The sequence below is a fragment of the Lasioglossum baleicum genome, chromosome 7, assembly GCF_051020765.1.
Source record: "Lasioglossum baleicum chromosome 7, iyLasBale1, whole genome shotgun sequence".
NCBI lineage: Eukaryota > Metazoa > Arthropoda > Insecta > Hymenoptera > Halictidae > Lasioglossum > Lasioglossum baleicum.
The window spans coordinates 110,545-131,078 of NC_134935.1; the positions used below are offsets into that span (position 1 = coordinate 110,545).

Here is a 20,534-nt window from a genome sequence, read left to right on the forward strand (position 1 = left end):
TTTAATTATAATTATTTATTCTTCCATGGGACCATAATATAACAATTCAAATATTTCCTAGAGAATAGGAAAACTAAAATATGTTTTGTTAGATAAGCAAAGACGAGAAGGCACGATAAATACTGAATCCATGCCCATTTCAATTCTTCCCATATACTAGGTTGATAATAAATTAAATGTTCCCTATACAGTAATTCTCCGCTGATTAATACTTTGTCTTCCTTGGAGAAATTTATTCGGTTCGTCACGTGTTCATTATTTATTTTGGCTGAAACTAAAAAGTTAAACATACTACTATGTAATATCATTTTTCATCTAAAATAGAAAAATGTATATGTACAGAGCCATTGAGGTAAATCCAGGATGTTTCCCATCAATTCCTGCGGACCAAATGTAAACAGAGCAGACATGAACACAACAGTTCGCAGTAAGGTCATTCTGTAAAAAACCACCGATCGGTCAACAACTGGCATTTGTTCAACTATGAACCGAGAATACGACCGAAGAGTCGGAAATAAGAGATTCGGAAATAATTGCGTAGTTTAGCTACAAAAAAAGGGTAGTATATGATCTAGCTAAGAAGTTCAGAGAGACTGAGAAACAAGAGGAGTTCGAACAGGACTCCACTTCACAAGGCGAGAAAGACACAAGCCTGGTTTTATGGAAACCTGTGTCATCGCTGGTCCCCCGACTTGTGGTCCTCTTCTAGATTGCAATACCCTTGACTATTACATGTGAGGCGCAGTCGAGACAAAGGTAAATTCGAAGCCACGTAACACCAAAGAAAATGAACAAGGAGGAGGTCAAGCGAGCCTGCAATCGTTTCAGGTCCAGACTCGAGAAGATCATAGCAGCTGATGTTGTACCAAATAAAATTAGAATATATTGATATTTTCCTCGAATTTGAATAGTTTTCCTCTATGTAATGACTTCTCCGGATTTACTTCGACAGCCTTGTATATTAATCTCAATGTACTAACACTTTTTATTGGCATTTTGCGTAAGCAATTCCTCTAATGTGTAGTCAGCCATTTCTATGCTGTAATTATACAAATTGTATGAACCTTGACTACTAAGAACACCTTTCTGCTCTAATGTTAAATCTCCAAAAAATTGTACTTCTTGTACTTGGTCATTTAATACATGATCAAATACAGCGATCGATTCCATTGTCACGTGAAATAATTGCTGCAAAGAATCAAAAGCATAAATATTTTGATATTATACATAAATTTATAGATTCATAGCAATATTATTATCATTACTACCTTTATATCGTTATTACCTTTAATGTAAAATTAAAGAAAAGTAGAAGTTTCAAACTCTTTATTGGTGTGTTTGTGTAAAACTGAGCATCAAACTTTAAAATATCTTTTATTCCATCGCTGTTTGTGTCTATTTCTTGCACCTAAAATTGCATAGACTTCATAAGTACAAAATACATAAAATGTCCCGATATATTAGGTTGAAAAGAAAGTTCTTGCAGTTTTTCACTTATTAAATTCAAATGCACACATCTCAGCTCAAACAAAACTTTATTAATCAAAATAAAGACCATTGCATTCAATGCACTTTTGCCAATGAGAAACAAGTTCTGTTATTGCAGGCGTCAAACTCGTCGAATGCCATTTCAGCATCTCTCTGGGATTTGAAGCATTTCTCACGCAAGAAGTTGTCAAGATGCTTGAAAATGTGGTAATCTCAGACGATTGTAACGTGCGATGAAAAATGGATTCTTTACGACAATCGGCGATGATCGGCTCAGTGGCTAGACCACGACAAAGCTTCACAACACTTCCCAAAGCCACCAAAAGAAATTTCACCAAAAGAAGGTCACGGTGACGGTTTGGTGGTCTGTGGCCGGTTTGATTCGTCACAGCTTCCTGAATCCTGGTGAGACCATTACAGCTGAAAAGTACTGACACCAAATCGACAAAATGCACGAAAAACTTCAACGTTTGCGTCCAGCACTGGTCGACAAAACTGGTCCTATCCTTCTCCACGACAATGCCCGGCCACACGTCGCCCGACCAACCCTTCAAAAGTTGAACGAATTGGGCTAGGAAGCTCTATCTCGTCCACCATACTCGTCAGATCTCTTGCCCACCGATCACCACTTTTTCAAGCAGCTCGACATACTTTTTGCTTGAGAAATGCTTCAAATCCCAGAGAGATGCTGAAACGGCATTCAACGAGTTTGTTCGCCTCGAGGACTTGGCAAACACTGTTGGCAAAAGTGCATTGATTGACAATAATGTTTTGTTTAAGCTGAGATATGTGCATTTGAATTTAATAGTTAAAAACTGGAAGAACTTTCTTTCCAACCTAATAAATAGATGCGGCAATAAGAAAACCTTTATCAGGATACAGTCATCTGTAATTTTATTATTTTTATATGTTGTGAACATTGAACAAACTATGGGATTAATACTATGATCCCTGTATGCTAGTAATATATATTTATAGTTAAATGATATATCAGGCATCTCTGCATATACACGATTCATTAGATAAAAACCTAGAAATTGTAAGCGTTAGTAACAAAATAGACTGAATTAAACATTTTGTACTCGGAATAATTGCAATATTCATTTTGTGCTTAACGAAATCTCTACCATTAAAAATAGGAATAATATCAATAAAAAATAAATAAATTGAAAAAATAAAGGAAGTACTCACCTCCCGCGTTACTAATAATCAGAAATGGTGTAAGGAATGACAATATAAAAAAGAATAATACGACGAGAAAACTTAAAGAACATATTTTACTTTTATATTTATAATTTATACAGCTTGAAAATATTTCTGCAGCCGCCATATTGACGCTCTGTTTTGACAGTTACGAAAATAAAGTGGCGGGAAGATGGAAGTTTAGAATAGGTTAGAATGTTTTCAACGAAGTCATTGTGAATCTTTTATATCGAAACACCGAAGTAAATATATTACTCTTTAGTGAATTACATAGGAAAGAAACGTCAAAAGAATTATATATTGTGTAACAGTTGAAAATTCTACTGCTAATATATAATGGATGAAGAAGAGAATCTCTGTATAGAATTCTTACAAAAACTAAAAGGTATTTATATGAAAATTATTAGACACTAAATAAATAGTTATTCGAAATAACAGAACCAATGAATAACATATTTTTATATATTATATGACTCATTTCTAAGATATCGTTTTACAGAAAAAGGGAAAACCTTGATTAACTTCGAAGTGTTACTTAATACATTACAAGCGTATGTTACGTCAAAGGGCTTAAAGGATGAAAGCATTAATTTACTAGCAGTTGTTATTATAAATACTGACTTGGGTTTGCATATTTAAGAGTATATTTAAGAGCACATATAAGTATTAACGCTTTATTAGATAAACAAACTAACAAAAATCATTCCACAGGTGCTACTAAATTAATAGGCTTAATCAAATGTTTGGTTCCAAGGTATAAAATACCTGAACAGATCTTTAAATTGATTACTACATGGTGTTTGTCATCTGTGAATAAAATACCAATCACTGTATCTATTATCGTTATACAATGGATTATTGGTAATATCATATATAAATATATTTGTAACCATATGAATTATATATGTATAGTGAGTCCGAAGAAACAGAACACCTAAATATCTCTGTTACTTTTCGTTGTACAATAAAACTTCTTAGGACAAAGTTGCACTGTCTGAAGAGCCACATACGTAACAGTGTAAGGGAAAAAATTTTCAAGGTCATTTTTTTAATGAGATTTCATGGTCATCGATGTTTTTTAAAATGGAATGATATATCTTCGTTAACGTAATGTTGTAGCTGACAAAATAATGAATTCATCCATGTAACACCATATCACCTACAAATTACCTCCAACCCAGAAAAATGGAATAGATAAAATTCAACGTGTAAGATCCATTTGCTTTATTTCTGTTACGCAAAATGTTCAAAAATATTCCCTTGAGCTGCTATACATTCATTTAGCCGTGAAGTTACAGAATGTACTGCTGTGTAATTCATTTCTGAGGGAATCGACGCACAAGCCCTGCCGGTTCTTTCTTTCATGTCGTCTACAGTGGTTGGTGGTTCATGATAAACATCGTCTTTCAGTTTTCCCCATAGATATAGAAATCAAGGGATGTAAGATCTGGTGAGTGAGCTGGCCATAATACGGGCCTGTTACGTTCAATCCAACAATTTGGAAACTTGTTGTTCAAGAATTGTGTTACGACACGGGAAGAATGGGTTGGACATATATCATGTTGATACCACGTATCTTCACGAATGTCCAAGGGTGTATTTTCCAGGAGAATTGGTAACGATTCTCGTAAAAATGCAATGTATTTTTCTGCATTTAATATTCCGGTGATAAAGCGAGGCCCAATTATATTTGGTTGTTTAAAATTCCGCACCAACCATTGACGGACCATGGTCTTTGTTTGTTGACTGTCCGTAACCACTGCGGATTTTCAGATGACCACTAATGCATGTTTTTTAAATTTATCTGCCCGTGATTCGTAAACAAAGCTTCATCGGTAAATAATACTTTATTAAAAGATGCCCTATTGTTTATCAATTGTCTCAATCCCCACTGGCAAAAATTCACACGATTTACAAAGTCTCTACCATGAAGTTCTTGGTGAATTGATAGGTGACTGGGGTGAAATTTTTGTTCATGGAGTATTTGCACTACACATTTTTGACTAATGCCAGTTTCTCGTGCGATTTGCTTCGTACTAGCATGAGGGTTTGTATCCATTGCTGCCAGAGCATTAATTGTGTTTGCTTCATTCCTTACAGTCCTCACCTTCATACATTTTTTATTTTCAACACTACCAGAGTTTCACGGAATTTATTTATCAAATTGGAGTAAACGGAAACTGATGGACAATTACGATTAGGAAATCGGTCCTTGTACAACCGCACTAGTTCTCTTAAACACTGTCGACTTTCTCCATAAATGAAAATCATATCAATCTTATCTTCCTTTGAGTAACGCATTGTGAAACGTTCATCGATAAGCTGATAGATTAGAAATCTTAGAAACAGTGGAAATCTGATAGCAAGAAGGTCTTCAGAGTAATTAGTAGTTGATAAACACGATTCTGTACGAACGCATAGGTGAAGCAGATATGTCATAAATGTCTTCCTGTCAACACCGAGTCTGTTATTATGTTGTGTATTGCGATACATTTGAATGTATAGCAGCTCAAGGGAATATTTTTGAACATTTTGCGTAACAGAAATAAAGCAAATGAATCTTACACGTTGAATTTTATTTATTCCATGTTTCTGGGTTGAAGGTCATTTGTAGGTCATATTATGTTACATGGATGAATTCGTTATTTTGTCAGCTACAACATTACGTTAACGAAGATATATCATTCCATTTAAAAAAACATCGATGACCTTGAAATCTCATAAAAAAATGACCTTGAAAAGTTTTTCCCTTACACCGTTACATGTGTACCTTCAAACAGTGTAACTTTGTCCTAAGAAGTTTCTTTGTACAACGAAAAGTAACGGATATATTTAGGTGTTCTGTTTCTTTGGACTCACTCTGTATATAAGAACTTTGTCTTTAAGAAGTCATCAAAATTTAAGTAATATGTATGATTTTAGGCTTGTGGAATTATCAACTAGTAGATAAAAAGGTTTTAAATATATATTATAGCAGTTTATTTTACATAATGCTGAAGAAAGAGAAATTGGTAATTTTATCATTTATATTAGGTTGGAAAGAAAGTTCTTGCAGTTTTTAACTATTAAATTCAAATGCACATATCTCAGCTCAAACAAAACTTTATTAATCAAAATAAAAACAATTGCAATCAATGCACTTTTGCCAACGAGAAACAAGTTTTGTTATTCCGGTTGAATAAAACGCTGAAGTCCTCGAGGCGAACAAACTCGTTGAATGTCGTTTCAGCATCTCTGTGGGATTTGAAGCATTTCTCAAGCAAAAAGTTGTCGAGCTGCTTGAAAAAGCGGTAATCGGTGGGCGAGAGATCTAGACGAGTATGGTGTGTAGGAAATGTAATAATAAGAAGGAAACACCGGTGTTAGGAACCAACTTCTTTATTATTCAGTCAAACCCGTCCGATGCTGGCTACGATCGCACAAAGAATGCCCTCGAAGACCGCCGCGCATCGGCAGGAGCGGGCCACTCGTCATGTGCCGCCTTTAGGCGATAAGGTTTTCGTAAACCTCTTCGCCGTCTCTCATAATCTGCCGGCAGTCTCCTACAATCTCGGCCACTCCTGACCCCTGAGCCCGCCCTCGGGCTTTTATTTTCATTATCTCATTTATTATTTATTTATATATATATTTTTTTTTTTAATCTTACGTGCTACGCTCGCATACACTTGTAATTACAAACAGACAGATTTTACACATGTTAACACACATAACTTTACATATACATATATACGCTTTCCTAACCACTAGGCTTAACCAACGGAATACCACGGTCGCATGTTTACCGATGCCCATGTACCCTCGTATGGTCTCTGACTATGCTGGAAGCCCTCTATGTCAGCTACCACGTACCGGTCGTTTCTTAATTTTCTAGTGACCTCGTAGGGCCCCTTAAATTGCGGGATTAATTTCTGGGGTGCTCCGGGTGTACATTCAAAATTTCGTAACATGACCTGATCTCTGACTTCATATTCATGGGGTGACTTATGTTTTCTATCATATTGCAGCTTATTGTAGTTCTGAAGTTTTGCGTTGATTTCTTCAGCTTTGCGTCGGCAGGTTTCCAAATCTATGACATCTCTGCCCGTTTCTTTTTCAATATAATTCCTAATTACATCTGGGACCTTTGGTTATTCCAAACAGTAGTTTGCACGGTGTTTCACCCGTAGCTTTGCTGACAGTATTATTTAACGCATACTCTACCTCCTCTAACACATCATACCATTGTCTTCCCGAACGATTTTCATTTAACTTCGCAACTGCGGGGATATTCATTCTCTCTACCTGACCATTCGCTTGCGGCGATGCGGTAGCTATCTTTGCATGTCTAATATTGTTAGACGACAAAAAATCTTCAAAATCTCTAGATGTAAACGCACTACCCCTATCCGAAATAATCAACTCGGGTCTGCTATAATATGAGAAATATGTCTCTAGACAGGAAATTGCTTCCCTAGCATTAGTAGACTTAGTCGCATACAACTTTATGTGTTTAGTAAATGCTTTAATTACCAGAAAAACATACCTTTTTCCAGTAATTCTTTTATCAACTGGACCCAAATGATCTATGTGTAGTGTAGCAAACGGAACTCTTCCCTTAGGTATATTGTGTAATGACCCTTCAACCTTCCCCGCCATTGGTGAATATGAAATACATTTTAAACAGTTTTTTATATGCTCGCCAACTTTTTGCCTTAACCTGGGAAACCAATAATTTTGCAATATAGTATTACTAGTCTTATCCATTCCCAAGTGTCCCATTTCATCATGGTGTTTATAAATAACATTCTTTTCCATATTTTCGGGAACATAAAACAACAAGTTTCCACCTTGTTTTCTATAGACTAACCCATTACGCATCTCGAAGAGTTCGTCTTCCTTCGACTCTAATTTTTCTCGGATCTTAATAATTCCGGGATCCCTATTCTGCACTAACGCTAAACTTGTTTCAAATGAATTCCCCTCCAATACAAGAATGTTAGTGGATCTGCTCAAAGCATCTGCATGTGCCATACGCGTGCCCGCCCTATGCTCCAACACGTAATCGTAATTTTGAAGCTCCAATGCCCATCTAGCAATGCGTGGATTTATATCTTTTTTTCCCAACGTCAATCGAAGTGAATCACAGTCAGTCACAATCTTGAACTTTATACCGCTTAGATATATTCGGAATCTTTTCAATGCATAGATTATGGCTAATACTTCCAGTTCAAAACTGTGATATTTACTTTCCACCTCGGTGGTTCGTTTTGAAAAATAAAATACCGGGTGAAATTTTGAATCATTTTTCTTCTGCATAAGAATGGCTCCAAATCCAATCGAACTAGCATCGCAATGTAGTTCTGTTTCATCTTTGGGACTATAAATTGCCAACACAGGAGCCTTCATTAATTCCGTTTTCAACTGGTTAAAGGATTCTAGCTCTTCCCTTCCGAAATCAAATTTTGAATCTTTTTTTAGCAAATCGTATAACGGTCTAGCGATAAAAACAAATCCTTCTATAAATTTTCGAAAATAGCTGCATAACCCCATGAAGCTCCGAACATCCCTTACATTTCGCGGAACTGGAAAATTCTCGACAGCGTTCACTCCGCTTTTTGGAGGGCTTACACCCCTCTCGGACACGACATATCCCAAGTATTCAACTTCAGTATACAAAAACTTACATTTGTCCAACCGTAACTCTAATTTATTATTCACCAACAACTTAAAAACGCGTTTCAAAATTTGTAAGTGCTGATCTATATCTTTGGTCGCTATAAGTATATCATCCATGTACACCACAGCATCACCCGAATTGATTAAATCTATAAAAACTTCGTTAACAAATCTTTGGAATCGAGGTGGGGTAGTTTTAAGACCAAAAGGCATGTTCAAATATTCAAATTGACCCAACGGCGTGACGAATGAGGTATATTTTATTGAGTATTCCGATACACGAACGTGATGGAACCCGTCTTTTATGAATCTAATAGATTAAAATATCTTTTTCCCTCTAAGGCATCCAACTGGTCCTCGATCAATGGCATCGGATAATTGTCACGTGCAAGAGCTTTATTAAGGACTCGAAAATCCACACACATTCGAAGCTCACCATTTTTTTTTTTACCAGAACTATAGGCGACGCGTATTCCGAATTACTCTGTCTTATAATTCCTTTATCCAAAAGTTCGTCCAATTTTTGTCGTAACTGTTCTTTTTCCGCATAAGAAATTCTACGCGGTGTAGTGTGAAACGGCTTGTTTTCATTTAAAATCAATTTCAACTCTGCATTAATTTGAGGTAAAACAGGACGAGGCGGTTTTGTGTATTCCTCTATAAACTTCTTTTCGAATTTTACACGTACATCATGGTTTGTTTCCGAATTTATATCTAATGTCTCCGCAATGCTATCAACTTCGGAATGTAACGAAATATTCATAATTTCACGAGCAAAATCTTCGGTCTCGGGAATCGAAAGCGATATTCCCAGCAACTTAAGAGCATTGCGGCCTAAAACTACGGACGCTGCCATGGTATTGTCTGGAACTACTAAAAGTGATACATTTTCGCATAAGGTATTACTAAACTTAACTGTAGTATGTACCATTCCAATCGGGTTTAACGGCGATCCATTTATCCCTACAAAACGTTTAAATACGCAGTTTTTAATACTAGCATAGTTGCCCGGAACGCATGACTTTTTAATAAAACTTACCGGGCTCCCAGTATCTAACAGCGTCTCTAACTTAGCTTTTTTTTCGTCCATTACGTAAACAATGTCTCGATGAAATTCATCCTCCTGTTTCGGTGGTGGTTGTACACAGGCGATCTGTACATCTGCGAGTCTGTCCTTTTGGGGCATGCATACAATAGGTGTCCCATTTCTTCGCAACCGAAACACGAACCCTTCTCTCTTCTTGGCTGATTACATTCCGAAGAACGATGACCTATCCGATTGCAGTTATAACAGCGTACTTGCAGACCTCTCTCCTCGGACCCCCGGATCGCCGATACTTGTGGTGGAGGTTTCGAAACCTTCGGTGGCACGGCTGGTAGACCCAGCTTCAATTTAGAAGGCAGCTTAATATTATTAAAAGCTTTCAACATTGCCGGCGGCGACACGAAACTACACATACGCGCTTGGCTGCGTAAACTATCATTTGGAATTCCATCTATTAAACTGTCGACGACTTCATCTGCGTCGACGCGAACACGATTACCCAGAATGAGTTTATCGTGAAAATATTCACTAAAGTTTTCGTCCACCTTCCACTCTCTTTTCTCGAACTTCCTGCGCGCCTCCAGTTTAGTTTCACGCTGACCAAACATAATTTCCATCTGATCAAGTAATTGATCTATTTCAAGTTCCAGATGTTCCGGCTTTGAATGAAACCAGGTCAATGCTTTTCCTTTTAATTTGGTTCCAATTAATATTTTCGACAAATTTTCATCTAATTCGTAAGTCGAGACCAGCAACTTAAACTGCTTCTTCCAATTTTCGAAATATCGATCACTTCCATCGAATTCGCCCAGAAGCTCACTGATCGTTTTCACACTTACACTCAAATTTCTTGATTCAGAGCCCCGACTTGATCCAGGAGAGCTTCGTAACAAGCCATTCTCTCGTCGTAGTATCTTCATCTCTCGTACCATCACATCTCTCTCCCGGCGAGCAAGCTCAAGTTCCATACGCATTAGCCGATCCTCGAGTGCAGTTTCGGTCCTTACGTTTGATATAGTTGACGTATTTAAACGTATAGAATTCTCCCTGCGCGATATAACATCCCCCTCGCCGGACAGGAATTCCTCCGTTGGTTCGTCGTTCTCTTCTTCTCCAGAAGGTCCTGCACAATCCTTTACCCACGATCGATCTGGGAATCTATCGTCGAGCCCCTGCAACAGTTCGGCTTTGTTTCCTGTTGTCGTCATACCATACTGCCGTAGGATCTCTTTCAGGTCGTTAAGCAGAAATTCACCTTGACTTTTCTTCGTACCTTTAGACATGACTGAAGATTTTTTTTTCTTTCTCACAGGAAGACAAGAGAAAAGAAAAAAATTAAAGAGGGATCAGCACACAGATATTATAAAACCACACAGAATAATGTCTCTTAGAATAATGTCACTTAGAATAATGTCGCTCAGAACAATGTCACTCAGAATAATGTCACTCAGAATAATGTCACTCAGAATGATCCTACTTGTATCCTAGTAGACTTTTGCACCCAAATCATCGAGTTTTCCAAGATCACATCCCACTTCTGAATTTGTAGGAAATGTAATAATAAGAAAGAAACACCGGTGTTAGGAACCAACTTCTTTATTATTCAGTCAAACACGTCCGATGCTGGCTACGATCGCACAAAGAATGCCCTCGAAGACCGCCGCGCATCGGCAGGAGCGGGCCACTCGTCATGTGCCGCCTTTAGGCGATAAGGTTTTCGTATACCTCTTCGCCGTCTCTAGAAACCGATCAGGTTTCTATAGACTCCGCCGACACCGTCTCTCATAATCTGCCGGCAGTCTCCTACAGGTGGACAAGATAGAGTTTCGTATTTCGTAGGCCAATTCGTTCAACTTTTGAAGGGTTGGTCGGGCGACGTGTGGCCGGGCATTGTCGTGGAGAAGGATAGGACCATTTCTGTCAACCAGTGCTGGACGCAAACGTTGAAGTTTTTCGTGCATTTTGTCGATTTGGTGTCAGTACTTTTCAGCTGTAATGGTCTCACCAGGATTCAGGAAGCTGTAACACAGTGATGCCATAATGAACTCCAAACGGAGCTCCCGTACTCTCCTACATACCCCTTCCACTATTCCATTCCAGCACCGTGCGCAGGCGCACACTCCACGGTTCCCATCGCGCACGTGCAACGTGTCTCCACCGTGTCTCCCATTCGTCCCACTCATTCCCCGTCATCATAGAAGGGGTACATCATTTCACCGTGACTCCCCGCATATGGCATCACTGCTGTGACGAATCAAACTGGCCACAGACCACTAAACCGTCACCGTGACCTTCTTTTGGTGAAATTTCTTTTGGTGGCTTTGGGAAGTGTTGTGAAGCTTCGTCGTGGTCCAGCCACTGAGCCGATCGTCGCCGATTGTCGTAAAGAATCCATTTTTCATCGCACGTTACAATTCGTCTGAGATTACCACATTTTCAAGCATCTCGACAACTTCTTGCGTGAGAAATGCTTCAAATCCCAGAGAGATGCTGAAACGGCATTCAACGAGTTTGACGCCTGCAATAACAGAACTTGTTTCTCGTTGGCAAAAGTGCATTGATTGCAATGGTCTTTATTTTGATTAATAAAGTTTTGTTTGAGCTGAGATGTGTGCATTTGAATTTAATAATAAGTGAAAAACCGCAAGAATTTTCTTTCCATCCTAATATTTTATATAATTTTATTTCAGGAAAAACATATAGCACATCTTATTTATATTTTAACGAACCCTGAAGATATAACACGTAGAGATGTGACAAGACTGATCAAGTTGTGTAAAAAATATTCTAAACCCCAAAAGCATATAATTGTATTACTATCGTAAGTAATTATTATCATCGATCAAGTAACATTCTCTTCGTCCCGTACAACGGTATACATATCGCTTTTATTTTTGTTTGAAATTAGATTTATTAAAAAATTTGTAGCACTATAAATATAATTTTACATAATTTCAAATATGTACAATGTATACTACATTAAGTGCTATATTTTAACAATACGGATAACTGCTCTCGATACTTGATACTCGATACTCGAACTTGATTCTTTATTCGTATGCCCCAATTTGCAATGAATTTTGTTCTGTAATAGGAACTGCACCATTTCGTTAATCAGCAGTCAATTGCTTATTTTGCAATATTTTTTGAAGAAAACTTTTTTGCAATACAAAAGTTTTGCATTGGTTGATGTTCTAATTTTTCTGCATTTTATTTTGTTTCTTTTGTTTGAAACAATGTCTGCTTAGACAAACGATTACACTATTTATTCAGTTAGGTTAATATACTATAAGATAATCAAAGTTATACTTTACTAAATGTAGATTGTAGTATAGAACAGGTATGCTATAGATTTTAACAACAGAATTACCTAAACTGCATTTTAGATTATTCAAATCCTATAAACCTGAACTTGTTCCTGAGAGAGTTGAGTCTGTAAATATAGAAAGTGTATGGAAACCAATCCCAGAGGGACTGCAAGTAATGCTACAAAGTGCTAAAGCTCGTTTAGAAATTCAGGAAACACAATCTGTACACACTATATCATTTAATTGGAATACATTCGAGGTATTTATTTGATATGTATAGAGTACATATGAATCGTATCGTCTTATATAGTATACAGGATGATGCACCTAAGATTATTTATTATACATACATATACAGTAATTCTTCAATCGAAGTCCCAACACCCCCGTGTTTTGAACGGATTTCAGTAGCGTAGAGAGGCTATTTTTTTATGACTGCGTCTACCGCGCCGAAACTTCAATCGACGAGCCGAACATAGAGATGGACAGAATGAAATAGGACGGCACAGTTTAAAGGCCCCCGCGTCATCACGAAAGTTGTATCTTCTTTATTTTCCATTATTTTTTAATGGAACTTTCACCAACATATTCGTGGCATTTTTCTAATGCAAAATGATACCAAACACGATATAATTTCAACTGTATTTAGTGGTTTAATCGACGATGAAAGTTTCGAATGCAACGAAAAAGAGCGTATAGGAAAGAAAGGGACGCGCGGACAGGTCCGCGTTGTCACTATCCTTCCTTGCTCCTGAAACTTTCACCGTCGATTAAACCACTAAATACAGTTGAAATTATATCGTGTTTGGTGTCATTTTAATCAAAGAAATGCCAGGAATAAGCTAGTAAAAATCCCATAAAATAATCATGAAAATTAAGAAGTTTGAGAATTCGATTCACTCGAGTCAATGTTGTGGTGTTCACACCGATATACCCTAACCGAGATCAATCATCGCCGCCCTACGGCGCGGCGCGGCGCAGCACAGCGTTGGCCCGGTTGGCCGGCAGTGGAGTGAATAGGCACTGGACTTGGATTAGATAGGTTACCCATGACTTAGGGCGGGTCAGTGGCTCAGGTGGTAGAGTGCCTGATTCGTAGCAGGAAGGCCAGGGTTCGATTCCCGGGTGTAGCATAAATTTCCAAGGTGGTTTTTTCTCCTGCTACGGGCTCGGTACCTACTGTCGGGGTCATAGGGCAACCAATGGCAACAGTTTTCCCCTTTATCCAGGGAATCGGTGAACTGTTGGAAGCCCAAGTTTAGCCATCCCGCCTCATAAGGGTACCCGCCGCTGCTCTATCTCCCCTGTTTGGGGGATAGAGTAAGGAAAAGGGGGTGGCCAGCGAACAAATGGTACCACTGTGGAAACTGGGCATGGACCCTACTAAAAAAATGGAATCAAGAAACGCAAACGGAATTAAGAAACCTTTAAGGGAAAGGCCGGGTGGACGGAGCTAATTGCTGAACACCGACCAGAACCGAGGATGATGGTCACATCCAAACAATCAGCCATACTTTCTAGGATGTGTCAAGCCCACCCAAGAAGGAAGATCTCGATGAACCCGATATCAAATCTCTCAGGAGACAGATTTCGGCGAAGTTGGTGAACCCTTCCTTCTCAACCCCAGCGCGAAGTAGACTCGGCAAGAGAAGAGCGTATGGAATTGATATCTCGGCCCAGCCGTGATTTCGATAAAGTCGGATCGGATCCCAAGTAGCAGTAACTTCCTCCCAATGGTCAAACAATACGCAGTCCCTTGCATCTTGAACTCCCAATAGACTCACAGCACAGGCGGAGGGATTAGCCCTAGGGGAGGGTGTGGGCAGGTTTCTGGACTATCTGTAAACAGAGTAGGGACGGGCTTCAAAAACTTGACACATTCGACATGAAAATTATGGTGAAGTGGAGGGAGTCTGAAAGGGCAGGCGACACACCCTGCAGCTCTGAAGGTGAGGGGGCCCGACGTTCACACCGAGCCGTAAAACAGCTCAAAAACTGACAAAAAATTAGGTAGTATGGCCCGCTCATCAATGATGACCGACCCGTCTAGTAAGTCGACGACTCTGAAAATGGCCCGGGCCGAATAAAACAGAGGGGACGGCTGAAAAACGTGGATACCTGCAACCCGCAAAAGGGCCGAGTGCCGGCAGCGCCAATTGTGATACTGGTGATGAAAGATCCGGTGTGCCTTAAGGAAGCGAGGGGCGGCCGTCCCGCCCTTCCCCGGCAAACGCACTTACTACTACTACTACTACTACTACTACTACTACTACTACCCATGACTTCGATTAAAGAATTACTGTACATTTATTTATATCCTATACATATAATTGATTATATACAGGGTGAGTCACCTAACGTTATCACCTGAAATATCTTTGTTGTTTTCAAAGATACATTAAATGTCTTGTGGACAAAGTTGAATGGTAAAATGGGCCTCATATTCCAGCAAGCAAAAATGCTAGATTCGGCTCATGGCATATAAGCTCGCGTGGGCTCTCGTATTCTTGCCTCGGCACCATCCCGGCACAATCCTGGCCGCTCGGTCCATTTTAAGAGGGAAGCAGTGCCGAGGGCTGCTTGTGCCGGAATTGTGCCGAGACAAGAATACGAGCCCACGCGATCTTTTGTGGCATGGCCAGAATCGAGCCATCGTGTGCTTTGTTTGAGCAGCTTCGAGCGACGTTCGGCCAGTATAATACCCGTTAGATGGCCTCCGCACGCCGCGCCGCGCTCAATTTCTGCTACGACAGGCCTGTGTGACTGGGATATTCGATACCAAAAAAATTTTTGTTTTTATGTAATTCTTTTTAGAGATATCAAGGTCACCTTCATTTTTTAAAATGGGACCACCACCCTTTTTTAAACATCTACAATGATAGTCCCTTTCATTACGAATTCAGTGACTATAATTACTCAAGGTCATTCAAGGTGTCACGGACGGAAAGAACGTATAAAACTAAAATATGGAAGCAGAATACGTTTATCCCAACAAAAACATTCTGTAAACAGGAGCCAAGTTCTTATGGCCGTAAAAAGTTGTGAGATCAAACAAAATACGGCCAAGTTCGTTAGTTTAGAAAAATAAAAATAAAAATTAGTTAAATAGAACGCTATATAATTTTTAAAGAGTCACATGGAGGGCGAAATTATTCAAACTTGGCCGCTACCTAACACCTCTTAGGGCCATTGGTTTAAAAAGTAACGGCCAAGTTTGAATAATTTAGCCCTCCATGTGACTCTTTAAAAATTAACTAGCGTTTTTTTTAACTAATTTTTTTTTTATTTTTCTAAGCTAACGAACTTGGCCGTATTTTGTTTGATCTCACAACTTTTTACGGCCATAAGAACTTGGCTCCTGTTTACAGAATGTTTTGTTGGGATTTCATCAATTTTTGTTGAAATTTCATCAATTATCAAGTAGGTATCAAAGATTAACACTCTGCCGGCGAATTAGAACCCAACTTTACCTAGATTTTTTTTGTTATAATTTTAGTGTCATTTTCTACCTTATTGTAATCTACCAGTTTGAGCTTTTTGCCACTACCTCGACTGGCGCTATACGAACGTTTGAAGAGAGCAGATGATTCTTTCCGGAATTTACACGGTTCCTTATGGGAAAAGCGGCATATTACATTTTCTCCATACATAACCTATTTCGTTTTTTTTTTTAATACAACCCCTTTAAGGTGTAAAATTTCAAACTTTGATAATTATTCCTTTGAGTGTTTGTTATGGTGGACCTATGTACCAAATTTCAAGCTTGTAGGTCAATGGGAAGTACCCAAAAGGTTTTGATGATCTGTCAGTCAGTCAGTCAGTCAGTCAGTCAGTCAGTCAGTCAGTCAGTGACAAATTTAGCGATTTTTGAGGTCTTATATCTCGGAACCTACTAATGTTGGAAGATTAATGTTTTGTCAATATTGAGACATGATACCAGTGAGACTTGTAGTAAACATCAACAAAGGTCCTTCGATGCTACGGAATGTTTTCAAACATCTAGCCCTAGCCGATTACGCTGCGATTGATTTAGTAACAGTATGTTTCCAAACGCGATATTCCGCTATGTCTTACTCAATGATCGAAAGGTGTGTCATGATAACGGTTTACTGTGAATGTAGGCAAAATGCATTGCAGGCCCGATTGCTTGATGAAGAAAGGTACCCTGAGCGAAATACTCCTTCTGGGCTGACTTTTTCTAATATCTACAAGTTATTTAGAAATACTGGAAGTGTAGATGTAAGGATGTTCTTGCATATTGTAATTGAGCTTGCACTGCGTTTTATCTACATTCGCAGTAGACGATTACAATACTACATTTCTCACCGATCGAATACGACATTTCGAAACTGAGACTGAAATCATACTGATATGATATGACAAGATTTGTCTTTCGACAATGTTTCTGTGTTTACGGCAACGGAACCCTGGTAGAGTACGGTAAACATATAAACACGGTCTTCGTATGTTAAGTTATCCTTTTTAAAGAATAACTCTGAGGTCGTTTGAAGGCCAACATATTATACATGGTTGAATTTGTCTTTTCATTAGCTATAATGTTACGCTAATCAAAATCAGGAACCCTAACTGTTATAACAAAAAAGAAAAAAAGTTATGGAATAACAAGTATATCATCGACTAAAATCGTATCGGTTACAAATAAGGATTATAAGTAAGCGAAAATTTTTCCTCTTGTTGGCAAATGTTATTGTTGAGAGAAATTCATTTCGATCACTTATATAACAGTTATCAATGAGAGAATTATTTCGATCTCTCATAACAATTATCGATAAGAGAAATTTATTTTAATCGCTCATTGCGATCGAAACAGTTTTTCTTCATCGATAACAGTTATCGAGGAGGATCCAATTTTTCGACACTAATATAATAAACAATTTGGTTACTTGTAACAAAAAATATAAAAATCGATATTTTTTAATCATTTTGTCCTTCGAATTTTTTCTTTATTTTTGGTCCCTGATCAAAATACGTTGTTTCATTTAAAAAAAAACGACGATGACCTTGAAATTTTGAAATATCGCTAAATATTACCTAGAGAAAATAGTAGACCTCTCCGTCACGATAATTGCCCCTCTCAACCAAACATTTTCTGCCTGAAACATTCTCTTGTATTACTAAAAACAACGGAAATATTTGTTGGTGTAACTTTTAGGTGCCTCACACTCACACGGTATATGTATCATTTTTCTCATATACAGTGGGTGTACAAAGTATTCGTACACCTTTTAAAAACTGATAACTTTTTTATAATTCTACCAAACGACCTGATTTTTTATAATCAATTAGAAGCATTGATTTACGAAATGATATATAAAAAATATTTTCCAAAAATTATAATTTACAAGGTTACATGCAAAAATAAAAAAGGGATTTTTTAAACCTTTTTATTCGGACCATTAATTAAAATTTTAAAAAATTTGTTTCGTAGATCTGTGTTAGTTATATGCATGCTGAAAATTTCATCGAAATCGGTTGACGCAGGACAAAACGACACGCATCGAAAGATGTACGATTTTGTGAATTTGTAAAACTTCGATTTTCACAATTTTTAACCGCTTGTAGCTCGTGTGTATGTTAATCGATTTCGGTGAAATTTTCCGCATGTGTACAACTGACATAGATCTACAAAACATATATTTTAAATTTTCATTGAGGGCCCAACTAAAAACGTTTAAAAAATCCCTTTTTAATTTTTGCATGTAACCTTGTAAATTATAATTTTTGGAAAATCTTTTTTGCATATCATTTCGTAAACTACTGCTTCTAATTGATTATAAAAAATCAGGTCGTTTGGTACAATTATAAAAAAGTTGTTCTATTTTAAAGGGCGTACAAATACTTTGTACACCCACTGTATATACACTGTATATGTAAGTAATATATTTTTGACATACTTCTAGCAAGGTAAAACAAAGAAATCTGTGATACCACTGTTACCATCTGTACGATACTTCCAAATTGGTTCTAAAATTTTCAAAGAAAAGGATACAAAATCGATTTTTGATATATCCAAGTAAGTAAAATCAAATTAGATGTTTTAAATTATATGTATATTATTCCTATACAATGAAATATTTTAGTATAGAAGAATTGGGAAAGTCACATTTTAACATGGAATTGCCATGTAATGCGATATCTCTTTTAACTAATACGGCTGGATATCATCTTCTTACATTTGCCGATTTCCATTATCAAAGTAGATTTGCCTATAATCTTTATAATACGTTAATAAGAGGTATGTATTATAGTTCCAGTTTTCTTTGTATTCTACAAATGTATTCGTTACGATAGTTTACGATTTTAGCATTTATCGTGGAAAGCGAGAAATTTTCTGAAGAAGAAAAGAATAAATTACTCGATATGACTGTTGAATTTTCACGTTACATGCAGCAGGGTATGCTTGTTGTTGGTCGTTTTCTCGATGAATATCTTTATTTGAATACAGGAGAACATCAATCAAAGCTACTAGCCTTATTACAATGGATGACATCGGTATCTGTTAGCGGTATGTTATTCTAAAAGTTATACATATACTATTTATTAAATAACACTAGGGGTGTGTGGGTACCCGAAGTCTCGGTCGGGATCCCGAAAGTTCATAAACTTCGGGTACCCGAAATGGCAGTCGGGTCGGGTCGGGGTCCCGAAAGTTTGCAATATTCAGGTACCCTGTGGTGTTTTAGAGTTATTTAAATCGAAATATCTCGTGAATTACTAACTTTTCGACATACATAGGTTAGTACTTTTTTTATAGCGAATGTCCAGCTGCATCGATTGATGTATTAAAAATTACCTCATTCCATTAAAAGAAATATCGATGACCTTGAAATCTTGTATAAAAATTTTCAAGGTCATTTTTATACAAGATTTCAAGGTCATCGATATTTCTTTTAAATGGAATGAGGTATTTTTTAATACATCAATCGATGCAGCTGGACATTCGCTATAAAAAAAGTACTAACCTATGTATGTCGAAAAGTTAGTAGTTTACGAGATATTTCGATTTAAATAACTCTAAAACACCATCGGGTACCCGAAGTTTATAAACTTTCGAGATCCCGACCCGACCCGACCCGAACCTAAAATTTCGGGTACCTGCACACCCCTAACTATTTAATACATATATCACATAAAAGTGTAAAGGTATATTATGAAAGTGCAATTGTTCACAGATTTACAAAACAAAGTATTGATACACGTGCAAAACATGTATTATGAATCCTCGCTAGAAGCAAAATGTGAAATCATCAGAACATTGAGAATATTGATCACGAACTTGGTAGATGAAATAGTAAACTATATTCTTGTCTCGTTATTTAATCAAACACTATTCTATATAATTTTTAAAACTATTTGCTGTAGTTTGTTCATCAAGGATTTGAAGAATGCCGTCAAAAAAGTCAGGCCCCATTTCTGAGGCAAGCCTCGGCGGATAACTTGAAAGACATTGTTGCTATTCTGACAGAATTCACTAAAGATCTTATCGTGTCTGGTTTGAATATGTACGTTTATGATATTTTATTACTGTCCGAAGCTTTGACATTTTACGAGGAGGTATGCAATAAAATTAAGTAATAGTGTAGTTGAAAATAGATTCGTGTTAAAACAGAGCATTTTTCACTTTAATATAAAATCCTCAGGTTTGTAATTTTGAAAGCCGGAGTACTGTATCCTCGTTCACATTAGCACCCCTATCAGTAATATATGGAGGTTTCCTTACACCAAATTGTACAATTTTGTCAAGAATCTGTAAATTATTATTGAGGTATATAATTGAGGTCTAGAAATATTAGTTTTTTTTATACTTCAGATAT

The 20,534-nt window shown here is 37.4% G+C and overlaps 2 protein-coding genes across 2 annotated transcripts in view; one reads left to right on the forward strand and one right to left on the reverse strand.

Moving 5' to 3' along the window:
- On the reverse strand, positions 1-3,007 carry LOC143210223 (transmembrane protein 231). The gene is made up of 5 exons (XM_076426873.1): positions 2,680-3,007; positions 2,355-2,518; positions 1,286-1,408; positions 981-1,188; positions 1-274 (listed from the first exon to the last, which is right to left on the reverse strand). Exons 1-5 carry the CDS (start codon positions 2,816-2,818, stop codon positions 12-14), a joined length of 897 nt encoding a protein of 298 aa, XP_076282988.1. The 5' UTR covers positions 2,819-3,007; the 3' UTR covers positions 1-11.
- Positions 2,511-20,534, forward strand: part of LOC143210221 (centromere protein I) — a 21,039-nt gene continuing 3,015 nt past the window's right edge. The window contains exons 1-12 of the mRNA XM_076426872.1: positions 2,511-3,076; positions 3,191-3,316; positions 3,403-3,552; positions 5,614-5,702; positions 12,082-12,212; positions 12,778-12,958; positions 18,621-18,733; positions 18,801-18,955; positions 19,025-19,225; positions 19,893-19,999; positions 20,083-20,274; positions 20,361-20,485. Of these exons, the coding sequence (XP_076282987.1) occupies positions 3,028-3,076; positions 3,191-3,316; positions 3,403-3,552; positions 5,614-5,702; positions 12,082-12,212; positions 12,778-12,958; positions 18,621-18,733; positions 18,801-18,955; positions 19,025-19,225; positions 19,893-19,999; positions 20,083-20,274; positions 20,361-20,485 (1,619 nt within the window). The 5' untranslated portion in view covers positions 2,511-3,027. The remainder of the gene's footprint in view (positions 3,077-3,190; positions 3,317-3,402; positions 3,553-5,613; positions 5,703-12,081; positions 12,213-12,777; positions 12,959-18,620; positions 18,734-18,800; positions 18,956-19,024; positions 19,226-19,892; positions 20,000-20,082; positions 20,275-20,360; positions 20,486-20,534) is intronic.